Genomic DNA, 20,518 nt, shown 5'->3' on the forward strand with positions numbered 1-20,518 from the left:
AGTGAAGCCAATTAGAAGCACTCACTTCCTGATGGCTGGGCGAACTGCGCAGGCTCGAACTGATCTTGACGACGTAGCTGTGACGTGAGCAACCTCTGACAGTTGTAAGTCTTCCAGTAGCTGTACCGAAAGAAATCTGAATCATTCTCTTCTGAATCTCGCAGAGACGCAGAGCGTGAGTATTAGCTGTACATGAGCTAGCAGCAGGATCAACTTTATGACTGCGTATGGGCTTCTCCCTTGACTTTATCGGCCTTTAAATGCCTCAGATGTAAAGTTATTCGCTGTCAAAGTGACGCGAAAATGAATGGGAGTCAATGGAATGCTAACAGCAGGTGATGGTTTGTTTCAATGGCGGTCCCCGGGGCGGGGAAGCTTCAGTTTCCGGCTGATGGATGTCATGACGCACAGATGCGTAGGACGCCGTGCTATGGTGCCCGATAAAGGACAAAAGGGACAGTAGTGAGTTCACGGTCTGTATACTGTGGCTGGGACTCGGAGCAGGAGCATCGATAAGAGGACTCGTTAACGTCGAGGGCATACAATATCGATGGTTAAAAAAAACGTAGAACCGGTTTTCGAGTGGAACCGGTTTTTAATTCCCATCCCTACTCAAATCTCCAGGGGCCTCATTTATAACCGTTGCGTACACACAAAACAGGCCCTGAAAGAGGCGCACGCCACTTCCGACGCATAAATTGTGATTTATAAAAACATACTTGATGGGAAAATGCGCACCTGCATGTAAACTCTGACCCATGCGTACGAACGTTTTGGAGACGGAGCAGTTTGGCAACACTGATGGTGAGCTGGAGTTAAATGTCTTTTTGGTCACTTTTAGACAGAAAAAAAATATATATACATATATACAGAAAGATAATACAAATATAATTTCACTCACCAAGCCTATCACTTAAAGCAAATATCCATCCCTTCTTAAATGTCCGTGCCAGCGAGTGCATTGGGCCGTTTAGTGAAACTGACGCATATCCTATCTAACGGCAGATGGAGTAATACCGTAAATCTTCATTATGAGTCGTAATCATAAATAAAGAACGATTTAAACTATGTTTTACTCCTGATATAAACATTCTGATTAAATATGCCATTCTCATTAATGAGAGTTAAACACTTAAACTACATGAAATCATTACTGAGAAGTAACAACTTTTTCTTTTTTTTCAATAAATAGAAATATATGTTGTGGATGCCTTTTAAAAACTTTTCCTCTGGCATGCTGTTTTAATGTTTTAACTAGAGATAATTGCTTATAGCAGATTGTCAGAGAAAATAGTTTTGTGCAAATAATGCAGAACAAGGTCTATCTGTTTCCATTAAAAATATAAATCAATTAAAAAATACTATTTGGCCAGTGGAAAAGATTGAGAAAAACTTTCTCTGAAATGTATTTTACACTATTTGATTTATTTATTCAAAAACAAGGCAAGGATAGGCTACTAAATCCGGCACGTCCGTATTTCATATTTTTATAATGTCTTGTTCCGTTAAACATGTTATCACGTGGATGAATAATATGCAAATGATATGCCGATGAGGATATGTATAGTAAAACTAGGCGTTGTAAGCTCCATATATGGTTATTTCAGAGGGGAGACGCATATGCGCACAATATTCCGCTGATTGGGATTTATAACGTGAATTCTGCGCAGTTTCTGGCGTACGCAAGGTTTTATAAGTCTGAATTTTTTTTGCGTAAGCCATTTTTGGCTTTCTGGCGCACGTACACTTTTAGTAAGGATCCTACACACCGTTTTATAAATGAGGCCCCAGGTCTTGTGTGTTTGATTTCTGCTCGTGTCTGGATTACTTACTGTCTGACTGTTTCTGGATTATCATCTCTTCGTTATTCGGCAGACATCCCAGCCCATTGCAGTCCCCTCACAGCCAATTCCTGCTTCCATCCCTGCACTATTGCATCTGACCATCCTGTCCTGCCTGTATCCTGTTTATTATCAATAAATTGCATGTTGCATTCACAAATGGATCTTGTGTTCTTTACCCCTGAAATGTTTTTTTCTCTCAACAATTTATGTTTACACCAATAAAACAAGCATATTGTGTTCATTATTATCATCACCCACATTATCTTTGGGTTATAATTCACTGATGTAATTATTTTGGACAATTTTCTAACCAAAAGTTTGAGAACCCCTGAATTAGGTGGTTATGTCACATACTACCATTATAATGTGTTGTGTTATGGCTTCATGGGAAGTCGTTTTCGAATGACAACATGATGCACTCTCATTCACATGGTAATTTGAAGTCTGGACTACAAGTAGACTGTGTTTGAGAGTTGATGTTGTGAGGTAGGATGCAGGAGCGAGTGGACACATCTGGACTAAAAAAAATGGGCCAGCTATACTCAAAGAATCCCCTGTGTAAGCGTTTTGAAACATGGTGACAGCACAACTCAGCAATGAAATGAATGTTGGCTAAGTGTGTGAGCGACTGGACAGCCGTGTCTAATGAGAATCATGGTGTATGGGGAAAAGTCACTAAGCTTCCATTGCCGTTAAAACATGCCCCTGGAATTGGACATGCCGTTCCCACAGTCAGAAATTTTAGCCAGGTTCAGCCCAAATATGCCTGTCGATCTTTCATTACACTGCAAAAAAATGCTTAAAAGATTATTTTTCTTGAAATGATAATGAATTAATATCTAAATTTAGTATCAAAATATAAACAAATAAAACCAAGATCATGCAGGGGTGTTTATTTGATTTTTTTTTTTTACCTTGATTGAATGTGCACAAATAAGTATCTTATTTATTTACTTTAAAACTATACAGTGCTTGCAGATAATATAATATAAATGAAATAAAAGGCCACTTAAGTAATTGTAATAAAGACCTAGAACTGTTATGGTAAAATTTCTGTGAACTCACAATCATGAGCCCTGAGAAAGCAAAAAATTCACATACTGTAATCATAAAACTAAGTTTAGTCTGATTCTCCCAGGACTTACAGTAATGTACACAGTGAAGTATTAGCCTATTCCACTGCATCTCACTGTTTTCCCCTAGGTTCTGTAGACATGACAATAAATACCAGTAACCGTTTTTATTAGTCCCCAGATGATGTAGCGCGTTGATTTATGACATTGCACCGGTTGACTTTCTGGAAAGGTGCAATTTCACTTCACATGTATTGCAAAGATTAAATGGCCCTTTTTCTAAAATATTATTTTATGCACCATTAGGAACTGAATGTAGATGGAGGCATCTATTTTGAATATTTTAAAAGCAATATTGAACATTTCAGTACATTCTTCATGACATATATTTTTTTAATGTACCATCACCGAACATCACATTAATTTAAACTGCCTTTAGAAGCTTGGGTTTCATTTTACTGTAGTAAAAGTCACTGAACTAATTTACAATATTTGTTGTACCATAGAAGAGAGTGGAGTCTCCCTGCTGCAACTTATTGGAAGCCCTCCGCCTGAAGAGATCACCCAGGCTCCAGGCCCAAATAGACAAACCGCTTACCTCTTCACAAAGGATACCAACACGGGGCAGATGGCACTTACCCACTTTCCCACTCATTTCTACCGAGACTTCTCTCTTGTGTTCCATGTGAAGCCCACCTCTGATGATGCTGGGGTCCTCTTCTCCATCACAGACTCCAATAAAAGTATAATGTACGTGGGGGTCAAGCTCTCAGCTGTGGAGGATGGCAAAAGGAAAGTTATTTTTTATTACACAGAGCCTGATTCAGATAAATCTCAAGAGGTGGCCAACTTTGAGGTGGCACATCAGCCTCTAGAGTGGAGTCGCTTCTCTCTGGCAGTTAATTTGGACCAAGTGTCTTTCTTCGAGGACTGTGATACTGAGCCCAAGGTGGTAAAGTTTGAGCGCTCACCTGATGACTTGAAACTGGAAAAAAACTCCAGGATCTTTGTTGGACAAAGTGGAGCTGATGACCCAGACAAATATCAAGTATGTCCTGTGTATCATTGAAAGTGCTATATTTGTCTCTCTCTTTTTTTTCCAAATAATCAAAGGGTCATTCTCAGGGGTGTGGACAACATGGAATGTTGACCTGGATCCTTTGTAGCCTTTCTATCTGTCTCTGTCAAATTGTCTTTCTGTTAAATATCTGACAAATATGATCTAGCTACTGTCTGGTCAACATATGTAATATATGGTCTAGCTATTTTTTCCATCTGTCCAAAAATACACTTGTATTCATATACAACCACAGCTGATATGTTGGCTGATGTTGATGTTGGACATGTCTTCTTTATTTAGGGCATGATCTCTGAGTTAAGAGTGGTTGGAAACCCACGGGCTGCAGAGCGTCATTGTGATGAAGTGGATGATGATGACTATGAAGTAAGCTGCATATAAACTTGAAACTGTCATTCTTACAGCTACAGAGAGGATTTATTTTATTTTATTTTTTTTTGCTAGGAATTTATTGCTTATAGTTCACAGACAGAACTGATTTTTTTGGCACTGACAATGTATGAATATATTGAAGGATTGAAGGCTTACTAAATATCTGGTCATTTTTGTGGTAAAATGGTGGTAATGTCTGTTTTTCATTATTTGTAGGGTTCTGGAGACAACGGAAGTGGAATAGAGGACATAGTGGATGTAGAACATAATTTAGTAGGTATTTTTTTACATTTTGTACATTATCTTTCATTTGAAAGTCACGTGTCTAGTATCTGTAAAACCGCATTTTTCCATCTTAAAAATATATCTAAATTACACCATATGCTCTCATTGACAAATGCGGAACAATTAGTTCATGCGTTCATGACCTCAAGGCTAGATTATTGTTAATGCTCTACTGGGTGGTTGCCCTGCATGCTTAATAAACAAACTACAGCTAGTTCAAAACGCAGCAGCTCGAGTTCTTACCAGAACCAGGAAGTATGACCATATTAGCCCCGTTCTGTGAACACTGCATTGGCTGCCTATTAAACATCATATAAATTTAAAAATATTGCTGATTACTTACAAAGCACTAAATGGTTTAGCTCCGCAGTACTTGAGCGAGCTCTTAACGCATTATAATTCTTCACGTCTATTGCGATCTCAAAATTCCGGCCAGTTAATAATACCTAGAATATCAAAATCGACTGCTGGCGGTAGATCCTTTTCCTATTTAGCACCAAAACTTTGAAACAGTCTTCCTACCATTTTCCAGGAAGCAGACACACTCTGTCAGTTCAAAGCTAGATTAAAGACACATCTCTTTAACCTAGCATTCACATAATGCATTATAGACTTCTATAACTCAATGTTAGGCTGCATAGATTAGGTCAGCCGGAACTGGGAACACTTCCCTTAAATCCTGATGTACTCGTTACATCATAAGAAGAATGGCTTCTACGCTAATTTTAGTGTCTTTGTTTATCCCGAGGTTTTCCCGCAGCCTGCCGGATCCAGGCCGTATCCAGATCTGACGAAGGACCTTCGCCTGGACCCAATGTTAATGCAGTGCTGAAGTGCCAACTAGCCTCTCCCTATGGAGGATCCCTTTACCACTCTACAGATAAAGCATTGTGGAAAATTCACTTATCTACCCCATAGTGATCAAATAAATTACAATTCTGTATCAAATTTATAGGCAGGACAAGTAGTTTGTTTAGGTTTGGTTTGTAGGTGATTACAAACATGTGCACATATATTCAAAGGCACATAACTATAGAATTAATTCTTGATGCGCCCGTGAGCGCCATCAGCGTTTCTCACAGGTTCGCGTTTAAAGTCTGTTTAGAGAGAATGGTGTCGTCTTAGTGGCCCCTAATTTAATAACAAATTATCCTTTCGAAAATAACATTATTCAAGAACCGCTATAAAGCCAAAACAATCTGTTACCTTAAATTAAACGTTTATCTCTGTAAAGCTGCTTTGAAACAATCCACATTGTTAAAAGCGCTATATAAATGAAGATGACTTGACTTGACTTGACATTACTTAATGTATTTATCTGACAAAAAAATCTAGTACTTTTTAGTAAATGTGTTGCAAGTATACAAATGAGCTTTGTGGTAAGCTGTTCCCTTTCGAAAGGGAACTCGCACTGCGTGGATAACGCTTTGGGAAACGTCTCAGTCGTGACAGGTGTCTGAAACAACTATTAAATCACGGCAATCATATTGACCGGCGACAGCCGCTGACTGGAAGTATAAAAGGGCACCTTGCAAACATTACAATCACCTTTTTCGTCTTCAGGGACTGTTCTGTCTGTAAGCGCTTGAGATTATGGTAAGAAATAATATGAAATGCACTGAGAAAGCTAAGCAATGCTTCCAGAAGTGTGCAGACCCGTGCCCAAGATACTTGACGCCGGTCAAGATGTGCAATTTTTGTTTGGATGAGTAAGGATGAGGAGCACACACATGCAGTTCTCAAGGGAGATGCCTGTGCAAACTGTGAGCGTCTTCCCTTGAGAAAGCTCCAAAGAGGAGCAAAGAGGGCTCAGCGTCTGGACATCGTGGTTCGGTCCCACTCGTGCTGAGGCAGAGCGGCGGCATGCACCATGGGGTTCCTGTGCAAACTGTGAGTGTTTTTCCCTGAGAACGCTCGGCTCTCGTCTGGCCCTCTTCTTGAGCGAAGAGGGCACAGAGTCTGCACCTCGTGGTTCGGGTCCCACTCGTGCTGAGGCAGAGCGGGGCACTGTCACCATGGGGTTCCCAGATGGAGCTCGCCAAATGCCTTGAGAGGGGAATAACCCTCTCAGATGATTCGGGGGTTGACGAGGGTGAGCTGCAGGTGGAGGATTTCTCTCCTCCGCCTAGCCAAGCAGCGAGTCCTCTTCAGGATGAGCAGGAGATGGCTGATGAGGGTAGTGATAATCAGATAGATTCGGAACCCTCACAGCCACTCACCAGTATGGTGAGCTGGTGGATGTAATGGATCGTGCTGCGGGCAGGCTGCAGTTGCCTTGGCAGCGTGTTAGGGGAGAGACCGCTGGCGGTAGGCTTGAAGATCGGTTTCTCCCCGGTCATAAACCACCAGCTCAAGTGAGTCTTCCATTCCTTCCTAAACCATACGGAGATAGAGAGGGCATGGAAGAACCCATATTTGGCCCGTATCCACCGACATCAGCGGGCTAGTTTTGGAGATAGGAGAACATGGCTATGTGTCAATGCTTCCCATCGACGAGACGTTAGCGAACTATCTTGCATCTGAGGCATCGACACTGAGAGCTCCAACCCTTCCATCCAAACCTTTGAAAGCAACATCACGTTTGAATGGCAGAGCATACACGGCGGTGTTGCAGGCGTACCAGGCCGATCTGCTGGGGGATCTCGACCAGGGGCCAGGGATGTCCCCTGAGACGGTTGCTGAGCTGCGCCACAACACGGATCTTGCTCTCCGGGCCAGTAAGCAAACTGCTGCTGCGATCAGCCGTTCTATGGCGGCGATGGTGGCCACAGAGAGACATCTGTGGTTGACCCTGGCCGATATCAGGGAGAAAGAGAAGGTCTTTCTCCTTGATTCGACGGTTTCGCCCTCCAAACTTTTCAGCACCTCCGTGGAGGCGGTGGTTGGAAAGTTCAGAGAGGCGAAGGCACTCTCAGCAGCATTTAGGACCTGCATACCGTTTCCACTCCCAGACTAGAGTGCGGATCGGGCCAAATTTTTCTGTCCGAGCCTAGCCCGCGTCCGCCAGAGCAGTAACCGAATCCGACCCGAGCCCGACAGGCATAAAGATATTTATGTCCGAGCCCGACCCGAGCTTTTCTCATACTAATGACATGTACATTTGTTTGTGTGGAAAGCCCGCTTTTATTAAGCAACTGTAGGAAGGCATTCGGAAATGTCAACAGAGGAGCGCATCAGCGCACGGAGCAACAAGCTCACTTAACACAAGCACGTATGCACGTGTTTCGTTGTCACGGCTACATAAACAAACGGGGGGATTCCACACCGTTCCGTGCAGGGCAATGAGAGCGTCGTTGCGGCGTGTCGCCACTTCAGCACTCACGTTGATGTCTGACAGTCTCAATCACAAAAGGGGAAATCCCACCGCAAGTCTGTTTCAAAAGTCCAGCCGGGCTCTTGCAATTAGGCGGCAGCATCAGCACTCAGCACAATATGACGGCACTCCTAACCTCCCATCTATCCACTCTCTCCCCGTACCCACTATCTATCTTCATCGCCGGCGGCCCTAAGCAACCGCAAACGACACCCCCCTCCCAAAAAAAAGGTGAGCACCGCCGTCTTGTTGTCCACCTTGTCACTGGAACCGAGAGCCCCTTCATTCTCTTTTGCGCTACTTTTAAACCCTTTTTCCACTCCCAGTCTCTCACTAAACAGCTCCCGCCCCGGTGTTTCTCATTTCTCAATCAGTCTCATTAATTAGTTGCCAAGCCAATATCCCAAAACGCAACACACATTACAATATCCTTTAAAACAATATTTGATCAAGTGGTGTTCATAGATGTCAAATATACTGTAGGTCATACAATATTGACTTTTTTCTTCTTAAAGGCAAATAACCAACTCAATGTATGTTCTGCAAGACCCCCCTTTCCATTAAAGGGATAGTTCACTTTAAAATGAAAATGCTGTCATCATATACTCACCCTCAAGTTGTTTCAAACCTGTGTGAATTTCTTTCTTCTGCTGAACACAAAGGAATATATTTTGAAAAATGTCAGTAACAAAACAGTTACCAGGTCCCATTGACTTCCATAGAATTTTTTTTTTTCTACTATGGAAGTCAATGGGACCTGGTAACTGTTTGGTCATTTTATTGGACTGTCTCACTTTTAATGCAAGTAGAAAACATTTGTATGTAGTAAGCTCACTTAAGGGCTTGTTTAGGGAGATTTTACCAGAAAAGATCATATGTTAATGTAAAACATTTTGTATAATATTTCCTGCTGTATTTTTTGTTTATTATTTTTAAACTATTTATGCAGCTCTTGTATTTTTGAAACTCAGTTTTTTGCCATGAAAATGGCCTCAGATGCTGACATAGCATTACAAATATATTACTACTACTACTGTCAGATTCCAGTTAGGCTGATTAACACAACACTGATGCTCATCTCTCTGTATAGGATAGTGTTGGGTCTGGACATTCTGAATCCAAAGGTGATTGTGGGCCTCCAGGACCACCTGGACCACCTGGGCCCCAGGGTCCAGTAACAGAATTGATAGAATTGGGGGATAAATGGGTGGAGAGGGTGCAGGGTCCAATGGGCCAATCAGGTCCAGAGGGCCCAGTGGGTCCAAAGGGGGAGCCAGTGAGTAACATAAACTTCCTTTGACATCGAATAATAGTTGACTGTCAGTGTCTGTTAAAAACCAGAGGTGGAAAGTCCAGGGGTCAGAAAGTAAAAGTCCTGCCATATGTTTATTCCACCCATGAACTCAGTCAGCTGATTTCACTAATTAGTTCTATCTCCTGGCTGAAAAACTGTGCTAATTAGCAAATCCAGGTGATTGGAACAAAATACTGAGGAGGATTTTTACTTTCTGAACCTGGACTTTCCACCTCTGTTAAAAACACAAATACAATTGATAGTTTAAGAACACAGTCTAAACATAATTTTGATGTTTTATAGGGTAAACCAGGAGAGAACGGCAAACTTGTGAGTTTTCTGGAAAAACGTTTCTAGGCTGTATTTGAATATAAGACTGTGTTTATTAATTCATCATTCTCTTTTGGTCTTACTATTCAGGGCTCTGAAGGACCTAGAGGTTTTCAAGGACTACCTGGTTCTATAGGACCTAAAGGGCAAAAGGTGGTTTGCAAAAATCTGAATTTATTATTATTATTCATTTGTATTAAAGGGGTGGTAAAGTATGATTTCACTTTTCTAACTTTAGTTAGTGTGAAATGTTGCTGTTTGAGCATAAACAACATCTGCAAAGTTACAACGCTCAAAGTTCAAAGCAAAGGAAGATATTTGCTTTTAAAGAAAAGGACTACAACACACGACTGGTAGGGACTACATGACATTCCTCCGGGTTTAGTGACATCAGCAAGTCTAAAATGTACATAAACCCCGCCCCCGGGAACTAACCCATACATTTATGGGTCCATGTTGAGAAGAGGAAAAGTTGTTGTATAAGAGTTGTGAGTCAGCTCAAACTTTAGCATCCATCTTTTCACATGCAATCGAAAGTCACTCTGTGTGCATCTCACAACAGTTCCTATACGAGCGATTTATAGATTACCATGACAGAATATCCTAATTGAAGATAGTTAACTCCACATCAGCAACATAAATTCATCAACTAACCTTTCAGAGACGTCCTGTTGCATTCTACATGTCACTTCTTATTGAGTCTCTCCATATTTGTCTGACTCCATTTTAACATTAAAGGCAGAACAGAACTGTCATTTTAGTGTGTCTGCGTGAGGTAATAGCAGCTGCAAGCTTTTGAAACCCGCCCTCTGCGCAGCTCATTTGCATTTAAAGGGCCAGGCACAAAACAGTGCATTTTTGCAAATCCTCAAAAAGTGGTTTCAATGGTTTCAATACTGCTGTACAGTTTGAGCCAGAATCAGACCCAGAAAGCGGCAATGAAGAGAGTCAAGCAGAACCTCCAAAAACACGGCTCTTACAAAACGCTTCTGAATGGTAAATTTTTTTTATTATTATTATTCTATTCTATTCTATTCTACTATTATTATATAATAATTTCAATACGCTGTTACTTGAAAATGCCACTGCTGCCACTTGTTAGCTTTTGAGATACGGTTTTCTCCTGATTAAACATTTAATATACCAGAATAAATGACTTGAGTAATACATGCAGCTGAAGTTTGCTGTTGCGATTACATATATTTTTTTAAACTTTATACACGTTTGTCTTATACACACAAAATAGCATCGAACTAACGTTAACTGGCTACCATAAACAAACAGCGTTGGCATTGGTTTACGTTCTTGATCAAATCGAAAAATTACTTCATGAAGTATACATGGAAAATACATTTACAAAATTGGTACATAATTACAAATTGCAGGTTCAAAATGTTTGTACGCGTTTGGCATAGACACACGAAATAGCATAACTAAGTGGCTACTAACGCCAGCGCTGGCATTTGTTTACGTCCCTGATAAAACTAAAACATTACGTCTGAAATTATACATGCAAAGTTAAAATTATTAAGTCTTACTTACAGGTTGTGGCCCAACAACTGCTGCCTGTGGGTTTAAAGTTGGAACTGCTTCATGTTTTAGTCACAGTTTCTTGTTTAATCCGGCATTGAATTCGTGGAGATTCTGGAAGCTGTGTTCCGTAAAATGCGCAGCACAGAGAGCTACGATTACTTTTCAGGAACATAATCAAATCGAAATTTTAGCCATTGTTGACAAACTACAGCGTCCATAGGAAGCCCGAACACAGAAGACCTGACAGCTGCGTGAAAATAACACACTTTCGACGGCATGGCTACAGCTCTCCACTATAATTCTTCCTCTTCCACAAAGCCTCATAAATATGGCCACGCCCCATTTTTTGCATATTCCGGAGGGAGGGTTGATGTAAATGTATGGGTTAGTTACGTATAAAACCCGGGAAGTATCTCGTTGTAGTCCCATTCGAGTCGCTTTTGTAGGCATTAAACTTCCTGATTTTTAAAAGACGATATCTCTGCTTACGTTGAACTTTCAGCGCAGCAACTTTGCAGATACTGTTCATGCACCAACAGCAACATAACACACTATTTAAAATGAAAAAAGTGAAAACGCAATCAACCACCCCTTTAACATGCTTTATAAAAATATCTGTGGGGTATTTTGTGCTAAAACTTCACACACACACTCAGGGGACATCTTGTGAAAATGGCATTTTACCACCCCTTTAATTATTTTATAATAACATTTTTATACATTATAACTTAAAGCAGGAGTGTGCAAACTATGTGGGTCTGTGGTGGACACTTTAGCAAAAAGTAATGACATTTATAATATCTCTATCACATGCAGCCATTGAGGCATAATTAGTCAGTAATCTCGGAGGTAAAAAATAATATTGTTTATATATTTATTGTTTATATAACAAAGAAAATTATTTATTTTTCACTGCAGTCTTTGTATGGACCAATGAAAAACATTTAATCTTTTTTGTATCTGTAGGGACAGAAAGGGGAGGGACATCAAGGCCCTAGAGGTCCACCTGGGCTGCCTGGACCTCCTGGACCCTCAATTTCAGACAGGACTGTGAGTATGAATATACTGCTATTGCAGGTCTGTGTGCTTGGACTTAAAATGTGCATACAAACGAATGATCCATTGAATGATTTGTTGGAAAATGCACTCTTACCAGAATAATTGTACGTGTGTGTATTTCAGTTAAAGCTGTTTAAGTTATCAAGCTGTCTCATATGTGAATTTCTCCTTTAACTTTTATAATATAACCACTAGATGGAGCTCTACGCATATTTTTGTATTCTGGTTGTTTTCCACAGAGGAAGAGTTGTATGTTGATGAACACGCAGTAGTGTGACACACTTTTTGTTCTGTGTTTTTACTAAGATTTTTACTAAGATGTAAGTGCTATACGATATAAGATATAAAGGTCTTTTATTAAAAACCAACAGTTCACACATTTGCACAATTAATGAAAAAGCTGTCTTCTCTGAACCAAAGAGCCGAGTTGTGTCACAATGACGCATATCCACTATGTACTTATACGTATGTAGCCTACTTATGTACTCAACCTTGTAGTGTATGAATTTTATGAAGGTTATTTTGTCATTCAACATGAGAGTCTGATAGCCCCTCACCATCCACTACGTAATTAAAGCTGAAATATTTGAAGGCATGAAGTGTTCAACATTCCACACAGTACTTACACTATTTATACATAGAATAGTGAATAAGTATGCATGTGATGTACCTCATGTCTTCAAAAATGGGGAAAACTGAACAGCCATTTATTTTGAGAGGCTGTCAAAGATTGATCACCTAGTGCTCTCATTTGTCTTTGATGTTCACCAACATTTTGGTAGTGACAGAAAGATAGACAACAATTGAATGTGAACATTGTTGTTGTTTTTTTTGTTTTAAAAGCTTTGTTTGTTTTTTTAGTTTCCATTTACTGAAAATTAGCAAAATATTTTTACACAGAATACCATGAAACCTGATGAATGAGCTAAAACAAATGTGTTTTATACTGTAATGTTTTCTCTTTAGACATTTGGGGATATGGAGGGTTCTGGATTGCAGGTATGTTTTAGCAATCAGCTAATCTAACCCTCAATATTATTTGATATTATAAATAGACAGTAGCCTATTATCAATAGTAGAAGTAGTTATGGTATAGTTAAGGTACAGTGCATGTCTTCAAATTTGTCTCAGATCATATTATAACCATGATGTCAAAAAGTTATTATAGGCTTTCTGTTGTTAAACCCAGTCATAAAGCATCAACAAATCTGACGGCAAGATGATGTATATTGGCAATACTTTGGCATATTAACAATCTTTGCATGTCCCTTTACCTCCCAAGCCCTTTCTAAACTATTTCAATATGGTGACAGCACCACCTATTGGTCAAAAGTCATAGGGGAGAGCGAGGCACAACCTAAAGCTTTTTGACTTTCTCAGTTTGTGTAAATCTACTTAGAGTTCAGAGTATTTATTATTTTCCATATTCATTTCACATTCATTAACAGTGTATGCAATTTTCTTTATTGAGAAATAGGTGATAGGTGGGGCACATTTTAACATGTGAGGGGCACATTGTAACATGACCATGTGACAGCTTAAAATGTTATCTGATCTAATCAAAAAATATATATGTGACAAAATAAAAATAAAATTGTCAATAAAATACAATTATTATTATTTTCATATAAAATAAAAATAAATTAGAAATTCTAAATGAAATCATTTTGGAGTTTGACAATGAACACAATGCAAAATACAGCTATAGCATTGTTCAAAACAATACAGGCAAAAAGATGAAGAAATTTATTCAGACATTCAGAAAACCACAGAGCTGAACAAAACATTTCCCTCCCTCTACTCATAGCTCTCACAGAACAGGAGATAATTAAACGAGACAGTACAAATGCTGTACATTTCTTGAAATAATATTTTCTAAATGTTCAGGTTCTTGCTCTCAGCCTTTATTCGCATTTTCCCCATTCTCAACAGAAATTCATAAAAGCTAAATATGTCAATTACTGTATATCGGTAACTGTATAGAATAGTTCTAATAGCGTACGTGGGACATACCCTATACGTTACAATGTACCCTATCTGCCAACTGGAATTTAAACCTGGTTAGTATCTTCTGCTAGTTAGTGAATCAGAACTGCTAAATAACAGACTGGAGATTTAAATACTTTGACAAATAAAAAGATTTGTCTAATTTTAAATAAACACAAAAAATACAGATGAAAATATAACTTAAGCAATTTACTTTTGCTATTGTTAAATAAATGCTCAATGATATCTCCCAAAGATTTCTGAATTTTTGCGAATTTTTTTAGCTAGCAACAATTAAATACACTAAGTTTCATCATGCTAGCATATGTGGAAGTATTTAAACCATGTGTGATACAACTAACCCCGCGTTAGTTTGTGTCCTGCTCACCCCTACTATGCAAATATATTATAAGTAGTTTTACCACCCCTTTAATTGCATTTTGCAGTTATATTTCAGCATGTTCTCATCTTTTCAGGGTTTATGTTGTCCTTCTGGTCCACCTGGGCCTCCTGGGCCCCCTGGGCCCCCAGGACCAGACTGGGGAATTGGATCAGAATTTGAGTCCACTGAAATTGGCTCTACTGGTCCTCTTGGACAAAATGGGTCCATTGGGCATCCTGTAAGAAATCCTCCCCTCATTAATCCCATTTTAAAACCTTTGTTAGAATTTTGTTTATGTTGCAGTTTATTCTGTTTTTTTTATGACTCAGGGGCCCCCAGGTCGACCTGGAAAACCTGGTCCTCCTGGTCCCCCAGGCCAAAAGGTAAAACAAACATAAAAATGTATTTCCATATGCCTAATAGTAAAATTAAAGACAGTAACTTATTTGTTTCTTCTCTCTTTCTTTTAGGGAGACTGTGGTGAGCTTGCCTTGCCTGTAGTTGCAGGGGGAGAGGTAAAACAAATGATGCTAACATATTTAATGAATAGGATTTTAAGATTTGATCACAGAATACTGAAATATGGCATAAACAATCAGACATTCACATATGTCAGAAGCCTTTTCCATTGGGAAGTTAATCTACAGTATGTTTTTCTCCCTTTAGCAAAGTTCCTCCTCTGCTTTCTCTTTTTTCTCCAATTGGTTTCCTTCCTGGGAGACTAGTAGGACACAGGTATCTTAAAGTCATCCATGACTACAAACTAACTGCACTGGGTGTGAATTGTCACAAGAACTTTACTAATGAACTAAAGTGCTATTCTTTAAGTCATTAGCTCACTAAAGACAACTTTTCATAGTCAAATATTTTTTTTAGTGAGTGTGAGTGAATCAAACATTTCAGACTTACCTTTTTGTTTGACTCTGTTCTTATCTTATTGTGTGAGGCTTGCTTGTCCTTGTCATGCATTTTCACAACACTACAGACAATTGAGGACTGTGCACATAACCTGCATTAAACTGATTTATTGAATGATATTTACTGTAGTTCAGTCATGACAACTCTCTGAATAAATTTTATCATTGTAATGGATACGGCAGTTTAGTGTATTTGGTCTTAGCGGACTAGATATTCTTTACAAATCATTTGTTTAGAACCAGATCAGCTTTGAAGATTGGCCAAGTCATATGTGTCACGGATTGAGGTAGGGTTGAAGTGAGGACTCAAGGATGCAGAGGAATATGAGCTTTATTAAAGTAAAACAAAACACAAACAGAAACTACCCGTGGGGGAAAACACTACAGACTTGTCTTGGCAGGAAACACATACGACAGGACTCATCAGACAGGCAGGGTAACAACAGCATGTGACAACGATCTGACCCAGGACAGCAAACACAAGGGGAATAAATGGGAGAGCAAACAAGGCAGGTAACGATTGAGGACAGATGGCGAAACTGAACCAACAATAAGATAACAAGATGGGCGGGGTCAGACAATAGATAAAAGAGCACATGGCACAGGGAAGCATAACTAGACAAGCCATGTGCTCACATCAAACATGAAAATCACACACAAGCACATGACCAACAATAACAAATTGCTAGCCATGAGCTTAAACAGAACATGCAACTAATGAGACACACATTCAGAACAAGAATACTCAGGACAACACCGGACAAATAACAGACAGAACTCAAAGCTTAATTACTCTGGGAGGGTAATCGACTGAACAGAAACAGGTGCATGGATTAACAACCAAGGAAACTAGCAAGGGAACACAAGCAGGCAAAACAGGGATAGAACTCGGAGAACACAGGCCCTGTTGTACACAAGGACATTGGCTGGCATATTACCAATCAATAACCAGTTTCATAACTGAACTTCAAGTCAAATTACTCACTTTTTAAGAACACTTTTGTACAAGCTGCAGTCAAAAATCCTCCCAATCCATTCCCTTCTCTGCACGGTCCACAGGGTTCAACAGGGATCCTAGGGCAGGAAAGTCTGGCTGGGCCCATGGGACCTCAAGGACATCCAGGGCCCCCTGGCCCCCCTGGACCTGCATTCCGAATTACTGTAAGTTACTTAATTTTTGAACTTCAGCACCATCAACACTTTTGATCTCAGGACCATCACAAGACCTGTGCAGTCACACAGGACTTTGTGCCACCTGAGGGCTTAACACATGATCTCCCATATCCACTTTTTGTTTTGTTTTCAGACTGATGGAAAAGAAAAAGAAGTTGCTCTTCAATACATTCCAGGAGTCATGGGCTCACCAGGTCCACAGGTAACTGTGAACGTCCCGGTTACGTATGTAACCCTTGTTCCCTGAGGAGGGAACGGAGACGTTACGTTTTCGCTTACGGGGAGACGGGGGTTTCGCTTAGAAAACCTATCACTTTCGAGTTCTTAAAAAACGAGCCAATGGCAAGGAAAAGCCATGGGTCTGCGGAATTTGCATAGCGTAACTCCGCCCCACCTCGTGGGTAAATAAGGAAGTACGCTGGCAACATGCAGTTATGTTACATGCTGAGGAGCAGAGACTGAATTCAGGCGGTTCCAGCTGTACAGTGGAAGTCGCAGGGAGACGTAAAGTCTCCGTTCCCTCCTCAGGGAACAAGGGTTATGTACGTATCCGAGACGTTCCCTTTCGTTCAGTCACTTTGAGTTACGTCAGTGACTGACGAATGGGGTTCCCAGTCTAATCACGCCACCTTGGCTGTCTTCAAGTGCCCTGCGTAAGTCTGAGCTTCCTGTCGTGAGACTAGTACGGACGAAGGACTCCTCCTTAACACAGGAATACCAAGGTACACTGGGAAGCATATCTCAGTGGAATATGCAACACAACGCCTGCCCAAAGGGAGGGCTTACAGAATACACATATGACCTGCGAGCTGGCTGCATATGGAGAACACTGGGGTATCCAGCCAGCAGGGTGGAATCTTTCAACCCCAGGGGTGGCAAGGTGACTTGCCAAGGGAAAGACACACTCTCGGAGAGGCTTACAGTGGAATACACACGTGGTGGTCGCCCAAGAGGGGAACCATGCACATGGAGGCACCTAGCCAACACAAAAGGTGCTGCAGGCATAGACTCTGGCGTTGACGTCAACAGTGCTGGAGGAACTCAGGGCTTCTCGGGGAAACTCACCTGAGGAGAATATTGCAGGTATCCAGTCCGAGGAGTGTAATGGTGATTAAGCGATGACACCAAGCAGATCCTAGTTACCGGCTACTACACATGAGTACACAAGAGGACACTGGCTCCACTCGGAGATTGTAGAATGTGTTGGGTGGGATGCAATGCGAGGCGCCATGTGCTAAGGCTCAAGAGGAGGCCACACTCCGAGTGGAGTGTGCCCGAACCCCAAGGGGACATGGTCGACCTTGCTGCTGGTATGCCAAAGCAATAGCTAGTTATGATACATAATTAACTATAATTATGTGTTTTTACAGTATAATTTGCCAAGTACAATTTTCTATAAAAAATGTTTTATCTCTGATTCTGTTCTTTTCTCTGACATTTAAAGGTGACTTATACAGGCCTACAAAAACTATTTTAGGTCTAAAACAGTTTGGATAGTTGTTAATATGAGAGTTATGAGACATTATTTAAGAGATTTAAGTATTGTATTACATGAGTAGCTCTCGGCCACTTTCATTTAAAAAAAGTAGCTCTCAAATTAAAAAAAGTTGGAGACCCCTGAAATAGAGCAATACTCAATTAGTGGGCTAAAGTTTCTTCCAATTTAACGCACATTTCATTCATAATATTATAAATACAGGGGGCACATATGTTGTTATAATAAAATATAACTGTTTGTGCAGAATTTTTTGTTGTTTTTTTGGCGCTCGAACAGGGTCTCCCCAGGATGTAATTCAATGTAGAACCGCCACTGCCACCGCTCTTCTTGGGTACAATGAAGTACGGGCTGTAGAAGCCGGACATCATTTCTGCTGGAGGGGTGGTCTTGATCGTATCCTTTGCCAGTAGGGTGGCGACCTCCGCACGCATGACAGGGGCATTGCCCCAAGTGTGGAGGAGATCGCGAACTGAATCGCATAGCCGAGCCTGATGGTTATCGGGAGCCAATTGTTCTTGGCAGATCACTGCAGCAGGAATGAGATCTCGCTGGAACACGCCGTCACACCAACACCGCTGAAGAGTCGCTCGTTTGGTTTCTAGAACTTGCAGTGAAGAAAACACTCAGCTCCGAAGCAAAAACATAACTACAAGTTGCCAGCGTACTTACTTATATACCCACGAGGTGGGGCGGAGTTACGCTATGCAAATTCTGCAGACCCATGGCATTTCCTTGCCATTGGCTTTTTTTGTAAGAACTCGAAGGTGATAGTCTTTCTAAGCGAAACCCCCATTCATCAGTCACTGACGTAACTCAAAGTGACTGAACGAAAGGGAACTGCTGTTACATTATCATCACAGAGTGAACCACAGTGTATATCCCACCTTATACCTGTTTATTTTTATTATTATTTTCTCTCTGAAGGGGCCACAGGGGATACCTGGACTACCGGTGAGATTTTTACAGTTGATAATGTGGAATCCATGTTGCCAAATTATAATCTACTCAGGACCAAAGTCAGTTATCTTTAAACTCTGCAGGGCACACCTGGTTTCCCAGGTATTCCAGGCCAGAAAGGCGATGAAGGTCAAAGAGGACGAGAGGGAATCCCAGGGTTAGATGGCTTTCCAGGAAAAATAGTGAGTGAAAGTTGTCTAGCTTGAAGATCAGCTTTCAATGTCAAAATTTTTACTTTTTAAAAAATAAATATTTCAATTTTACAGGGGCTAAAGGGGGAAAGAGGATGGAAAGGTGACAAAGTGAGTGTTCATTTCAAAAATAATAATGATTTGAGGAAACTTTTTAATGCTAGGTGTAGAATCTCTATTGCTGTTTTTCTCATCTCTCAGGTGTTCAACTATCATATCCAGTTTAACACTGCAAATTGTCTGTGGATCTAGGCAACAAGTGTATAATAATAATATCTATATTCATCTTTAGGGTGATCCTGGTCGCGTGGCAGGGCCTCCAGGACCGCCAGGGCCACCAGGTCCTCAAGGACAAAGGATCTATATTAATGGCAGTGTAAGTGTTATCATAACGATAAACCCTCAAAGGACTTTGTATAACTCAATATAACACTTTACTAATCCTTCACAACTTTGCCGTTCTGATGCTAAATTACCTGAATAACATTTAATTTCAGAAGGGGGAAGAATATGGAATTGCTGGACCACAGGTGAAAGGCATTAATAAATATTAATTATAATAGATCTTCCATAAACATGAATATTTAAACTGCATGCCGGTCAATATTGAATGTCCCATGTAATTCTGATTTGCTATTTACATACTGTATCTTTACTGCATTATATTTCATATGGAATCACACTCCAAGCATTTTGTTTTTGTCCTTGTTTTATAAGGGAGAACCTGGTATAGCTGGTCAGGCAGGATTTCCTGTAAGTTTTTTAATGTCTAACTTGTAATTTTGTTGTAAGTCTAGTAATATGTGTGGTGTAAAATAAGTGTTTGGTAAATCACTTGTATTTTATATTTTGGATAACATCCATTGGATAACATCTACCACAGCTGGTGTTATTATCCTCACCTAGAGTCATTTTTCTTATTCTAACGGTTATACATTTTAAAAGATCAGAATCAAAGTTGTGGATTACTTTGGCCAAGCTTTGAAAATAAAAAGTCAGTAGGGCCAAACTGAAACTTTCTGTGAGAAGAGAGAAATATTTTATATGAACTGTTTGTTATGTTTTTAAAGGGACCAATGGGTCCAAAAGGTGATCGGGGGGATCCTGGGCTAACAGGAGAGTCTATCAAGGTAATCTGTTTTTCCCCTTCTGTCAGAACAGAATTCTGAAGTAACAGAATACTACAGGGTTTAAGAAATTCCAATGTGCAAATACTGAGCTTGTTTGAACCAA

At 40.3% G+C, this 20,518-nt stretch overlaps 1 protein-coding gene across 4 annotated transcripts in view; it reads left to right on the forward strand.

The window, feature by feature from the left end:
• The window catches only part of col18a1b (collagen type XVIII alpha 1 chain b), a 72,334-nt gene that overhangs the window by 30,917 nt on the left and 20,899 nt on the right, over positions 1–20,518 (forward strand). For all 4 annotated transcript variants that reach the window (XM_079627945.1, XM_079627944.1, XM_079627943.1 and 1 more), the window contains exons 2-22: positions 3,424–3,965; positions 4,278–4,361; positions 4,584–4,640; positions 9,056–9,241; positions 9,563–9,589; positions 9,680–9,742; positions 12,089–12,172; positions 13,148–13,180; positions 14,644–14,787; positions 14,879–14,932; positions 15,020–15,064; positions 15,216–15,284; positions 16,526–16,627; positions 16,773–16,841; positions 19,062–19,088; positions 19,178–19,276; positions 19,361–19,396; positions 19,578–19,661; positions 19,783–19,815; positions 20,003–20,038; positions 20,356–20,415. In XM_079627945.1, coding sequence (XP_079484071.1) covers positions 3,424–3,965; positions 4,278–4,361; positions 4,584–4,640; positions 9,056–9,241; positions 9,563–9,589; positions 9,680–9,742; positions 12,089–12,172; positions 13,148–13,180; positions 14,644–14,787; positions 14,879–14,932; positions 15,020–15,064; positions 15,216–15,284; positions 16,526–16,627; positions 16,773–16,841; positions 19,062–19,088; positions 19,178–19,276; positions 19,361–19,396; positions 19,578–19,661; positions 19,783–19,815; positions 20,003–20,038; positions 20,356–20,415 — 1,934 coding nt within the window. The remainder of the gene's footprint in view (positions 1–3,423; positions 3,966–4,277; positions 4,362–4,583; positions 4,641–9,055; positions 9,242–9,562; positions 9,590–9,679; positions 9,743–12,088; positions 12,173–13,147; positions 13,181–14,643; positions 14,788–14,878; positions 14,933–15,019; positions 15,065–15,215; positions 15,285–16,525; positions 16,628–16,772; positions 16,842–19,061; positions 19,089–19,177; positions 19,277–19,360; positions 19,397–19,577; positions 19,662–19,782; positions 19,816–20,002; positions 20,039–20,355; positions 20,416–20,518) is intronic.

The sequence above is a fragment of the Phoxinus phoxinus genome (genome assembly GCF_949152265.1).
Source record: "Phoxinus phoxinus genome assembly, chromosome: 11".
Classification (NCBI taxonomy): domain Eukaryota; kingdom Metazoa; phylum Chordata; class Actinopteri; order Cypriniformes; family Leuciscidae; genus Phoxinus; species Phoxinus phoxinus.